The sequence below is a fragment of the Manduca sexta genome, chromosome 27 (genome assembly GCF_014839805.1).
Source record: "Manduca sexta isolate Smith_Timp_Sample1 chromosome 27, JHU_Msex_v1.0, whole genome shotgun sequence".
NCBI lineage: Eukaryota > Metazoa > Arthropoda > Insecta > Lepidoptera > Sphingidae > Manduca > Manduca sexta.
The window spans coordinates 5,298,182-5,312,286 of NC_051141.1; the positions used below are offsets into that span (position 1 = coordinate 5,298,182).

The 14,105-nt window shown below is 38.4% G+C and overlaps 1 protein-coding gene across 6 annotated transcripts in view; it reads right to left on the reverse strand.

Moving 5' to 3' along the window:
* The window catches only part of LOC115452058 (protein cps3), a 53,471-nt gene that overhangs the window by 1,805 nt on the left and 37,561 nt on the right, over nucleotides 1-14,105 (reverse strand). For all 6 annotated transcript variants that reach the window (XM_037443943.1, XM_037443944.1, XM_037443945.1 and 3 more), the window contains 2 exons: nucleotides 9,685-9,750; nucleotides 41-103 (listed from right to left, as the gene is read on the reverse strand). In XM_037443943.1, the coding sequence (XP_037299840.1) occupies nucleotides 41-103; nucleotides 9,685-9,750 (129 nt within the window). The remainder of the gene's footprint in view (nucleotides 1-40; nucleotides 104-9,684; nucleotides 9,751-14,105) is intronic.

Consider the following 14,105-nt stretch of genomic DNA (forward strand, 5'->3'; position numbering starts at 1 on the left):
TACAAATGAAGCTTCGCCAAACACAATTATAATTAATTACCTTGTTATTGTCTTCGTTGAAGGCAGACATCGAAGAAAGCATCGCTACTTGTTCTCTCAGTACCTGCAATGTTAGTTTATGTTATTAGCATTGTGTTCACCAGTTGGCATCTCGTATTTCAGAATGTCGATAGGTAGAACACCCGCGGAGTACATTTCTACCGCTAAGTTTATTGTCAAGCATTGTGCCCTGTTGTGTTTCAGTCTGAATGATATTGTAGTCGTCATTTCTGCGCATAACAAATGCTTTCATTCGTGCGGCTGGCACCGTGCAGTGGCAAAACTAGACAGCTGTGAAGAAAAGCTCAGTTCATTCTACAAGTTTACGCTCAGATCACTTACTTAAATGCGATGTTAGTCATAATGTAACATCATTTAGCGTCAATCATATGTTACGAAGAAATGAACTAAAAATAATATTGCAGAGTATAAAATCGCATTTTTATTTCCCTAGTCCGCCAATCAAAATTTAAATAATAATATCAGCCCTGTATTATATACTGCCCCGCTGCTGGGCACAAGCCTCCTCTATTACTGAGAGGGATTAGGCCTTAGTCCACCACGCTAGCCTAATGCGGGTTGATAGACTTCACACACACTCCAAATTCCTATCTAGAACTTCTTAGGTATGCAGGTTCCCTCACGATGTTTTCCTTCACCGTTAAAGCGAGCAATAATTCGCAAAGAATACACACATAATTTTAGAAAAGTTAGAGGTGTGTGCCCTTGGGTTTCGAACCAGCGCTCATTCGTCTCGGCAGTCTGTTCTACTCCCAACTAGGCTATCGCCGCTACTTAAAAAATCTATAATTATTAACGTCAATCACGATTCTTATGTTGCTGTGTCGAAGTTCCTTCTTTGTATGAAGGAAAGAATTTCCTCTAACATTTAAGGATAATTCAGCTATTTGAAAAAAATCTATTGATAGTTTCAGAGACATCACATCCAAAGCTGTAAACCCAAAATCATTAGAGATTTTCCGACTAGCCGGTAAAGCCGACTATCCGGCCACTTTCGTAGTCGGCTACTAGTCGGCGACTATCCGGCTTCCTTCTTTGTATGTATTGGTTCATTGAAATGTATAAAGGGGAAATTACATTTAATAAAAACGTAGTGGTTTATTAATATTTTTAATTTAAAATAAATTTTAAAATATAAAGTTAAGCAACCATTCTTTTGGTAATCATTTTATACAATTATTTACTTGAAATGAAAAAATATCTAACAAAATTAATTTCTTAATTAACAAACAAAACATCATAATATCTTTCTCATCTCCAATCTAATCATTTATAAATATTTCTATTTAATTAAATAAAATAGTTTTTTTTTTTTAATATACAGACTAAGTAATATTCAAGGAAAATCGCATGTTCATGACGTACAATAAAAAGAGAATATCAACAAATTCCGAACATTAAGTGATTCATAAAAACAAAAACATTCAGAGAAATGTGCTTAATATGATTTAAAACCGTACACAACCCAATCAAATCAAATTTGCGACTAACAAAAATTTCACGTATATTTTTTAATTAAAGATAAATTATGATGTAAAAAGACTAAAGCTTCTGCCCCATCTGGCTGAAATCGATTTCTTTTTATTTCGTATATGTTCTCAGCCTCTGAGAACAGTCGCTCACTGTAAACTGAACTTGCGGGACAACAAAAGTACACTATAGCGATGCGCGACATTTCAGGATACCTAGAACTATTACGGCTACACCATTGAAATGGGTTATCATTGTGATTTATCACTAGTAACGAATAGGAGGATTGCAGCTCATGAGCTACCCTTGACCTATTATCTTGGATTTCTTGAATTTTTCTGGTTGCCAATTTTTGGTAGCATTACCAATAATTCCAGTGTGTTGCTGTTTCAATATTATCTTCAACATTGAAGGTGCTATGTCGATGATCTTTGCCATTGTCGCTCTCTCACTCATGTTATTTTTCAGAGATTCTAAAAAAATTGGGATCTTATTAATGGTGATGAATTCCATATAGTAGTTACGTCTTGCACAAGCTGGTGATCTGATAAATTTAGTTCTTGCTGCAAATCACGAAGTTTTGACTGAGCTTGATTAGAGTCATTGAAATGTGTGACAATTCGTCTTGCTTTTACAAGTATTTGTACCATCGCATCATGTTTCAAAGCTGTATTGATCGTCAGTTGCAGAGTATGTATGAAACAAGGTACTCCGTTTAAAACTGAATCGTCGAGTGCTTTTTCACATTTTTGTAGTTGTCTCGCACAACGGCGTGAATTTTGGTCGTATCTATGTCCCGCAACGTTGAAATTTCTTCTAAACAGTTTTTTTATGTTATCGGCGGTATATATTTCAGGGAAATGTTTCATTTGCAATACTGCATGATTATATTTGAAACTATCGTCAAGCCAGTGAGCTGTAAAACTCAAAAAACTTTCTTTGTTATTTATATTCATCCACGTGTGAGTAGTGACTGAAATTGAAATTGCACTCAACACTCCTCTTCATATTTCCAATTTAGTCTCTTCATAAAGTTGAGGAATTATGTATCTGTGAAACACTTTCTGCCCAGTATGTTGTATTTTGGTTTAACTTTTCCCATCAAGTTTCTAAAGCCAGTATTTTCAATAATTGACAACGGCTGGTTGTGATCTCACCTACTGCAATATTGAAGGCTCTTAATCTTGTGTCTTCATGTGACCATTGTACAGCAAAACTATCTTCAATATTTTGCTGGCTTTTTCTGACATAAACTGACCTATAACGACACTGAAGTTGACGGAGAAGGCGCTGTTTTCGGTAGTTCTTGTACTTGGATTGGCGATTGGGAGGACTCGACTGAAGTGGAACATTTGATCGCAGAACCTGAGGTATTAGGGTTGGTTGTCGGTATTTAATATGATGTGTCATACTTTAAGTATTTGCTCTTTTTCCTGCCCACCACGAAAAATTATCATTTGACATTGGTTACATTTGACTTTCCTAGAATCACTTTCTAATTGATAAAAAAAATCCATACACGAGACTTACTTTTCGACATTTTATTTTAATTAAGCTGTTTCACTTTAATCAACAATAGTCTTTATTTTTTAGACAAAAACACCGCTCTGACCCGTGCGAAAGCAAAAATCAAAAAAGAATGCGACGTAAACAGAAAATATTCTTCTAACACGTTTGTAGGCAGCGGTTGTGATTTGCGCGCGAATCAGGTATAAACGAAGCATCACGAAAATTGCCGAGTACTCCCGAAACAGAGATCGGGTTAGTCGACTTCTCTACAACTGATTAATCGGCCTGTCGGCTAGTCGGCCAAAATTATAGTCGGCACATCTCTAAAAATCATATTAAAGAACAAAAAATCAAAATTATAGTCATCTGCTGAAGAGCTCTGCGTACTAGTACGAGGCGCGTTGTACAAATTATATTATACTGGGTGAGAGTATGTCGACACAGTAAGACATTATGTGATAAAGGGGTGAGAGATGATACCTATATACAGTCAGTCGAAAAACGGTACGGGGTAAACGTTGCGTTTAATAAAACCGGTTGCACAGAGCCCCAATTCTCTATGCCACATACCATAACACCCCGAAAACGCGTGACGACTTAAAAGCTTTAAACATAAATGCGTTTCTTAGGACCGTTTTCTATAATCGATCTAAATCGAAAATTTCTAGCCAGATTTAATTTTTTTAATAAATTCACAAGAAATTGCATTTCAATACACGATCCGGGTGAACAATATAGTATTATCATTTATATCATATTGTTACGTGCTAGAATTATAGATAGACAATGACAATAACGATTGTACATAGAAAAACACAAAATGCTTTTGTTACCACTAAAACACTAAAAAAAACACAACAACACGTACGTCATTTAAAACAATAAAGCAATAGTCTCTGTGTGCGGTATGTGAAGTACCACTGTAACAAAACAGGACGTGCCAAGCAAATCCAGCCATGCAGCCATGTGTTAAGCCAAGCCAAACCAAAGCCAAAGCTAAAGCTAAACCCATGTCACGGAGGTTGAATGCCGCAACTTTAATATATCTTGGTCATGACTCTATAGGGTCCGTTCTATTTAGCTTTTAATTTAGGGGACTTGCCCTTGCTACGACCCGGGTAGTGCAACCATACCAGCGAGCCTTCGTCAAAACCAATATTATTCACTTTCCGGTCATAAAGGGTCTTCATCCGCTTAGACATTTGCCAGCCTGATAGTCTGATGTGCTCTTACACGTCATTCAACCTTTTGCGCAGATCATCCACATAATCTGTTTCACTGCGCCGAGAGTCAGGGGAATTGCCGGTAATGACATCAGCAGGGAGTCGTAATTCCCATCCGAGGTTTATAAAAGCTGGATTAACTGCCGTATTTTCGTGAACTGCACTTTGTTATGACGAAAATGAAAAAATGGATAAATGTCCTTGTCGCAGTCTTTTGCCTATTTTTTTTTTGTTCGAACTTTACCAGGTATCTCTCCAACATTTGAAAAAATCTTTCCACCATGCTATCAGACTGTGGGTGATAAGAAGTGGTTCTTGTTTTATGAATGCCCAATAAACGACATGTTTTCTGAAATACTTAGGTTTCAACATTACGTCCTTGGTCACTGTGTACTTTCAGGGTTATCCAAACCAGCAGAAGACTTCATGGAATAATTTATCTGCTGCATTCAAAATACCATGATAGGTTTGAACATGAAATTTCCGCCCGATCAAATATTATAAAGCAAATGCGATGTCACAGCTCTCATCCGAACAGAATTGTTTTTCTCTGCCGTGACCTTAAGCCACTGCTTGGTTGTGTCCGCGAAGTTTTTAACAAACCGTCGATAATGGGAGTATAGGCCTAAAATAAACGGACTTATCTTTTGAGACTGGTTATTCCTTGACTGCTACGACTTTTTCGGGATCTGTTTGTACGCCACCTGCTGAAATTATGTGTCTTAAGGAGCTCACCTGCTGTTTAAAGAAGGAATATATCTTAGGATTAAGCTTGAGATTGGCAACTAAGATTTTCGACAGCATGCTCGAAGATTTTGAAGATGCTCTTCGAATGTACGGCCCACAATTAAGCATCATCCAAATATACAAGACATGGATTCCCGATCAATCTAGTAAGACTAGCTCCATCAGTCTCAAAAGTTGCAGGAGCATTACATAATCCAAATGGTATCTCACCTTAAATTGCCATAAACCTTTGCCAGTAGAAAATGCAGTTTTCTCTTTGTCAGTAGCTACTTTTCAAGTCTAACGTGCTAAACCACTTCATTCCAGTAAGCGTTTCCAGAGTATCGTAGATGGTAACTGTCTTTGAAATGAAAAGAGGACACATTGAATTTCACATGTGTGATGTCCCGATTGCGTGGATCTTGACATCGGCGCATCCAAGCCAGTTCCTCGGAAGGACCCATTAACATACCTTTCCTTATAACATGATGCTCTTTACTAGGATTCAATACGCTAACAGCTGACGTGTTAGAAGTTTTTACCAAGGTTCGCGTTATCTTCCAAGGGAGTTCATGTCAAAATTCTCAATGAGAACACATCGTACCTTCATGCCAGAGTTTTGTGGCAAGCTTACCGGTACGATCACTTCCGACCTAGGTGAAAGATCTGTCTTCGTTAAGCGGTATGCCCCTCCTGATGTTTCTTCCACAAATATCTCTACCGATCTGCATTTTTTAAAAAATCAGAGCAGAACAATAAGATGTAAGTAACAGAAACTATTAATTCTTTACTCTTTTGAAACCCTTTATTTCAGCTTCCTTTAACAGCAACTAAATGTAGATGCTGAAAGAACGCTTTTACATCTATTCGTGTTTGTTAATGATATTGACTTGAAGTGTAACAAGTTATTTTTGAGACCAAGAAACAGGGCACTTTCTAGCTTCCTTGCCTGAAAAAAAAATTTGACGCAAGATATTATGCTGATGTAAAGCCATGGCAATTGCCAAAAATAATAATCACATACAGTATATTAAACTTACCATACCTGATGATAAATCAAAGACTATGTTTCAGCATATTAAATGCCCAAAAAAGTACAACCGTATAGTCCATTGAAAAGTTACATTTGGGGTTGCGTTTTTTAGAGGACGCAATTTTATTTTTTTGAAGTGTAGGGGGGGTCAGTCTAAAGCTAAAACCAAGTTTGTGGGGTCGCCACCCTTGTCCCACGGCCGCCATCTTGAAAATAGGGGTTGAAATATTTTTTACGATGTATCTCTTAAACTATTTATCTGGCAAAAAAATGTATAAACATTTTTGTTGCAAATAAATTCTCTACAACTTTGGTCTAGTAACTTTTATCGTAGAACTATAAATAAAAAATTTATAAGCGAAAATGTTAAGAAATTCAATGTTAAGCAATGTCCATTGCAACGTCATCAGAACGTGTGTTTATAAGGTTCATAATACTTTTTTTTGTACTCTCATTAATACCCAGATGCAGGCAGATGTTCTTTTGTTCCCTAATGGTCCCTTGGGTACTTGGGTATTAATGAGAGTACAAAAAAAAGTATTATGAACCTTATTAACACACGTTCTGATGACGTTGCAATGGACATTGCTTAACATTGAATTTCTTAACATTTTCGCTTATAACTTTTTATTTATAGTTCTACGACAAAAGCTACTAGACCAAAGTTGTAGAGAATTTAATTTGCAACAAAAATGTATATAAATTTTTTGTCAGATAAATAGTTTAAGAGATACATCGTAAAACCATTTCAACCCCTATTTTCAAGATGGCGGCTGTGGGACAAGGGTGGCGACCCCACAAACTTGGTTTTAGCTTTAGACTGACCCCCTACACTTCAAAAAAATAAAATTGCGTCCTCTAAAAAACGCAAGCTAAGGCCAAAAAAATGTAACATTTCAATGGACTAGTACTACAATCCGTCATCCAAATATCAACTGCATATTGTCATTAGAAATCATTCTCACAGGTAATTCATAGGAATTAAGTATCTGGATCAGGTTGGGACCCATTAATTGGTTCTGGTTCCACATAAGATGTTTTGGTATGGCAGGTGCATATGTTTTACATTTGGGACTATTACTATATTATGTGCACTGAACGAAAATCACCGACATAGTCCATCGGATTAGCAAGCTAAAGTGGCATTAGGCAGGGCTCATAACTCGCAGAACTGATGGCCGATGGGGCAAGAAGGTTCTGGAGTGGAGGTCACGAACTGGCAAGCGCAGCGTCGGACATCCACCCACAAGGTGGATAGATGACCTAACAAAAGTCGCAGGAGGTCACTGGATGAGGACCGCATCCAATAGGGTGGTCTGGAAATCTTTGGGGGAAGCCCATGTTCCGCAATGGATATCCTGCGGCTGATGATGATAAAGATGAAGATATGTGCACTGAAACAAAAAAAAATACGAACTAATAAAGTCGTCGACGTAACTTATTACGACGTAGTTTAATTCAATATCTCGTATCAGAAATATTTTCTAACGATTATTTGGGATAGAAATAATTATATTAGTAATATCACTTTGCACATTAGAATGTGCGAGAGTAGTACTTCAATTTTACTGTCACGATACTACAGAAATGTTTAAAACCTGTTCTGAAATTAAATTTTATTTTCTTCTTGATCAATATCCCAGGTCTGCATAGTTTGTTCGTCTGTAACGCCAAATCCAAAATACAGTAGATAGGTACATAAACTGAGGCCGTCATTTTGCGCTCTTGTATCCAATACGATGGGCTGAACTTAGCGGAGGTAAAATATACCCCTTGTAATTTACGTTCACGTTTACTTACGAATATTCTTCATAATGCTGAGGCATTTAATTTAATGCGTTTTAATGAGTAAGTGAATAATTTAAGTTTTAATGACTTAAAGCTGCTTGAATTCTTTTCCGTGATTCCCAAGGACCTAAATTAGTGTGACTTCTGTATGCCGCTTTATTTATCCTGTTCGATTTGGGCATGTTGGCATGCAATCTGCAATTTGAAAAATAAATGAAAAGCAAAAGAAACTACATAGTACGACAAATAAATTTAAAACTGTTATAAATAAATTTAAAACTGTACCGAAAAGTATCACTACAAATATCAGCGCTCAAAACGAGAATTCGAGTGTTACTAACTTTGTCTAGAGATTCGTAAATAATATATTAAAGTGATTTAGGTACTTACAAATTCTGTGATATTTTATTGATGTTCAATTTCATAGTTATTTCACATAATATATTTTTTTTAAAACACCATTTCAATTCTCTAACATTTAGAGAATTGAAATGGTCAAATAATTTTTTTTATTTTTGGAACATAACTTGGACGTTTTTTTGAATATTTCAAATCACTAGAACCATTATAAATAGAAATTATTAAATAGGGGAGAAACCAAACATTAAGACAGTCAAATAACCCCTGAGATTCCCATGATCCACTAAAACAGTAAAGTTGATTATACTTCTATAATTAAAATAAAATTCGAAATGTAGACAAGACAATTAAGACAAAACATTAAAAATAATTATTATTTTGATATGTATTTATTTTCTTGTATCGCATGTTTTTATTAACGAAAGGGTAAATGTGTACCCTACCACATTACGATAATTTTAAGTATCAAATCACAACAAAAACTTTTTCTGAGAATTATTGTAAATAGGCTATTTCTAAACGTATGTTTCATACTTATGTGGATATAAGTGGCGCGGGTAAATACCGCTTCGCGATTTCTTCCTGAACATTCTCATGGAAAGATCCAGACTGGTCGGGAACTTTCCAGTAAAATTAAAGTCTGTCATCGAGTTTCCGCATTCTGGAAACATCGAGATCTTCCGAGAATGTTTCATCAGCATATGTTGTCATACGCGGATAGAAAGGGAAAATCTATATAATATATAAAAATTAATCCCTATTTCCCTTGGTGACGCCATCACGCGTGAACGGCTGGACCGATTTCACTATTTTTTGTTGTTGTTGCGTTTGATATTGTCAGGAGAAGGTTCTTATGAAAGAAAAAATTCAAAAAATTGCGCGGAAAATTAGAAAATTTAAGAAAACTTAACGAATATATTAATTTTATATAACTGTCAATTGTTTGAAATAACTGTCAGCGATTGACAGAATGCGCGCTGCAAATTCATAGTTAAGACGGGACAACGTCTGTTGGGTCAGCTAGTGAAAAATAAAATACATTTACGGTTATCCTTAAAGAAAAAAATTTTTTTTTTGACAATTTTACTGTTTTAGGGGTGCGTTCCAGAGTAGCAACATTTATATTTAGAAAGCGTTCAATTGAAATGTAATTTGTAAGTAAAATGAAATGAAAAAATCTCTAAATCGAAATTATTAATTTGAATAATCTCGTTTTTAAGAGTTCTAACCAAATATAACATCATTTTGGTTAAATTTTTGTCGAATAAAAAACCGCTTTGGACATCTCATTTGATAAAATTTTGGTGGCGAAATATTCATGAATATTTTTTTTTACGTTTTTCTCTCAATTGCTAGAATCAATCACTAAAAAAGTGAATATTAAATTCCGTGAATGCCTATATTTGTTTAAGTACTCAGAATAACAAGGAAACAAAATGTATGGAAAATAGGCGTGGGGTTCAACCTTAATACTAAAAAGTGTTTTGGTAAAGTTAAAAAAATAATAAATTTTACCTGTTTCGTATCCTCCGTTATATTCAAGAAGCTACTGCCGTTGCCAGGAATTTTTGACTTTTGCGACTAAAAAGAAAAGAAATAAAGTTTAATATTTAGTAAACATGCATTTGAAATAAATTTGCACATATGATGTTTAGTCTCCATAATTTGTATGTTGACAAATGAAGTGTGTTTTATAAACATGAGTTTGATTAGACTCGGTCCATACGACGCGTTGCGACATTGAAGGCCTCAGTACACAAACGCGTCACAGGCCTCGTGTAGCCATTAATGCGGAAAAGGTTTGCTGTGCGGTGCTGCAACGCTTCGTATAAACTGTTCGGATTTCGGAAATTAACCCGGTTCAGATTAGCGTGCGTTTGGCTTATTTCGGACGGTTATTCGGTGTGTTGAAAGGAGTCTCGAAAATATTTTTTTTCTCATAAAATATTTAAGCGTTACCAACATTTTATACATGAAAATGGTTATTATCAATGGTACTTTATGTGATAATTTAATCGTCTTCCAATTCTCTCTGTGTAAGAGAGAATTGGAAGACGTTCTAATAACGCTTTTAATGCTAGTATGATAAGGTCCACAAAATCAAACAGAAGTCTCAAAATGTTAAGAAGAGCGAAATCCACTTTTTTTGTTTCAATGCACATAGCGCACCCGTTCTTGGTCGTAGCATCGACTGTGGTATATAGGGTGGGGCAAAAAAAGACAGCGTAGTCGCCTGCATAGCTTAAACTAAAAAATAACCATAGATTCGTGGTATTTTTTCGTTATACGATCTTACCCCGTATCCGATCTTACCCGAACGCACCTTATATAATGTATAATAGACTTCGGAAACGGCATAGACTGCACATTCAGACACAAAAACAAAATGGGAATACATCATTCTAAAGCGATATTAAATATTGACAATGGATATATTCGAAACGCGTAGTAGTTAGATGTGTTGAAATCGTTTTGATGAACATTTTAAATAAAATAATAATATCAGCCCTGTATTATATACTGTCCCACTGCTGGGCACGGGCCTCCCCTATTACTGAGAGGGATTAGGCCTTAGTGCACCAAGCTGGGCTAGTGCGGATTGGTAGATTATACACACCCTTTAAATTCCTATAGAGAACTTCTCAGGTATGCAGGTTTCCTCAAGATGTTTTCCTTCACCGTAAAAGTAAGCCATAATACATAAAATATACACACATGATTATAGAAAACTCAGAGGTACGATATGTGCCCTTGGGTTTTCAAGCTGCGGACATTCGGCTCGACAGTCTGTTTCACAACCAATTAGGCTATCGCCGCTTTTAACATTTCTAGCCGACTCCAAAAAATACTCATTTTTTTATGATTGTTCACCGATATATTTTTTTAACTGAATTGTTACGATTTAAATGAAACTATAACTATAACTAGGGGAGGATACGATAACCCTGAAGTCCGGAAATCTGCTCTTCTACCGGGGGGACGACCAACAGTCCCGAGGAGGTGTCGGATTTCTCGTCCACAGGTCTCTCATCAACAACATCGTATCCATCGAAAGTGTGTCGAGCAGGGTAGTGTACCTTATACTCAGAATATCAAAACGATATTCGTTGAAAGTCATACGAAAGGTATACGCGCCGACCTCGACACACCCAGATGAAGAAGTAGAGGAGATGTATGAGGACATAAGTCGGGCCATACATACTTCCAAAACCTACTTCAATGTTGTTATGAGGGACTTCAACGTAAGGTTAGGCATGAGAAGCGATGCAGAGTTGAAAGTGGGGCAATTTGGACATGGGCAACGGAACCTCAGGGGTCAGAGGCTGGCCGACTTTCTGGAAAAAGAGGGACTCTTTGCGATGAACTCTTTTTTCCAGAAGCCGCCGCACAGGAAATGGACCTGGCTGAGTCCTGACGGTTCTACGAGAAACGAGATAGATTTCATCTTGTCGACGAATAGACGGATGTTCAGTGATGTCTCTGTGATCAACAGGGTGAAAACCGGCAGTGATCACCGAATGGTTAGAGGCTCATTGAATATCAACGTCCAATTAGAAAGGCGTCGCTTGATAAAGTCTACGCTCCGACCTACTCGCGTCCATGTCCAAAACCCCGAAAGTTTTCAACTTGAGCTGGCAAATCGCTTTGATTGCTTAAAAGAAAACCTTGCAGTGGACGAGCTAAACAGCGGTTTGGTAGAAGCTGTCCATACGGTGGGATCTAAGTATTTTAGACCTCGCCGTAAAGATAGACCATAAAATCTCTCGATCCACACTCTTGACCTCATGGCCGAACGTCGATCTATGGCACTGCAGTCTTCCGATGACGCCGAAGCATATCGGCGGCTCAATAGACGGATCTGGAAGTCCTTGCGACACGATGTCCGTGCTCACAATACTGTGAGCATTAAAGAGACAATTGAGCGGAACGGAGGCTCCAAAGTGTTTGTAAGAGACTTGTCTATTAGGCAAAGCCAGTTGTCTAGGCTGAAGACGGACGGCGGCCGAATGGTATCGACGAGGGCAGAGGTATTAAGGGAGATCGAGAGGTTCTACGGACAGCTTTACACATCGGTTGCCAAACCGACTGTTAGCTCGGCTGAAGACCCGAGAGCCGAGTTGATCCGACACTTTAGCGATGATATCCCGGACATCAGCCTGTGGGAGATTGAGATGGCCCTGAAGCAACTTAAGAACAACAAGGCGCCGGGTGAGGACGGAATCACTTCAGAGCTTCTGAAAGCGGGCGGAACGCCTATACTGAAAGTCCTTCAGACGCTCTTCAATTCCGTTCTCCTCGAGGGTTCAACGCTAAAGGCATGGAGCAGGAGCGTGGTGGTACTGTTCTTCAAAAAAGGTGATAACACTTTGCTGAAGAATTACAGGCCCATCTCGCTCCTGAGCCATATCTATAAGTTGTTTTCGAGGGTCATCACAAATCGTCTCGAACGCAGGTTTGATGACTTCCAGCCTCCCGAACAAGCCGGTTTCCGAAAAGGCTTTAGTACTATAGACCACATTCATACGCTTCGTCAAGTCATACAAAAAACCGAGGAGTATAACTTGCCGCTTTGCTTAGCGTTTGTGGACTATGAGAAAGCCTTTGATTCGATCGAGACCTGGGCTGTGCTACAGTCTCTCCAGCGGTGCCACATTGACTATCGGTACATCGAAGTGTTGAGGTGTATATACAATAACGCCACCATGTCGGTCCGAGTACAAGATCAGAGCACGAAGGCTATTCCACTACAGAGAGGCGTGAGACAGGGAGATGTTATATCTCCGAAACTGTTCACTGCCGCGCTGGAAAACGCCTTCAAACTCTTTCAGTGGAAAGGATTCGGCATCAACATCAACGGCGAGTATATCACTCACCTTCGATTTGCCGACGATATTGTAGTCTTGGCAGAATCGCTGGAAGACCTTAGCACTATGCTCGAAGACCTTAATCGAGTCTCCCAACAGGTGGGTCTTAAAATGAACATGGACAAAACGAAGATCATGTCGAATGTCCATGTTGTGCCCACCCCATCGAAGTTGGGGGCTCGACTCTCGAAGTTGTAGACGAATATGTCTATTTAGGACAAGTGGTCCGGCTAGGCAGGTCCAACTTCGAGAGAGAGGTCAATCGTCGAATCCAACTCGGTTGGGCAGCGTTCGGGAAACTTCGCAACGTCTTCTCGTCCAAAATACCTCAGTGCCTTAAATCGAAAGTCTTCGATAGTTGTGTGTTACCAGTGATAACATACGGCACCGAGACGTGGCCTCTCACTGTGGGCCTCATTAGGAGGCTCAAGGTCACTCAACAAGCTATGGAGAGGGCTATGCTCGGTATTTCCCTACGAGATCGAATCAGAAATGAGGAGATCCGTAGGAGAACAAAAGTTTCCGACATAGCCCATAGGATTAGCAAGTTGAAGTGGCAGTGGGCCGGACACATAGCTCGAAGAACCGATGACCGTTGGGGTCGAAAGGTTCTAGAGTGGAGGCCACGTACAGGCAAGCGAAAGGTCGGACGCCCGCCTACAAGGTGGACGGACGACCTGGCTAAGGTCGCAGGAAGTCGCTGGATGCAGGCCGCTTCCGACAGGTCGACGTGGAGAGGGCCTTGGGGGAGGCCTATGTTCAGCAGTGGACTTCCTGTGGCTGAGATGATGATGATGATGAAATGAAACTATTATTATGTATCATCTAGTACCTTAGTATGTATTGTGAACACTGTGTTTTTTTTATTTAATATTATTTACAATCATCTCGCGAGGACGCAAATACGATAATTGGGGCTTTTTCATATTCGACGCTCCCCGTTTTTAATATAAAATGTCAAAATAATCTAAATGACACATAATTATAATGGTCCCTTAATGATGTCAAAAGCTGTCCATTTCGCGCCATCATCATGAGCAGTGTAGCTACAAATAATTTACGCACAAAGTC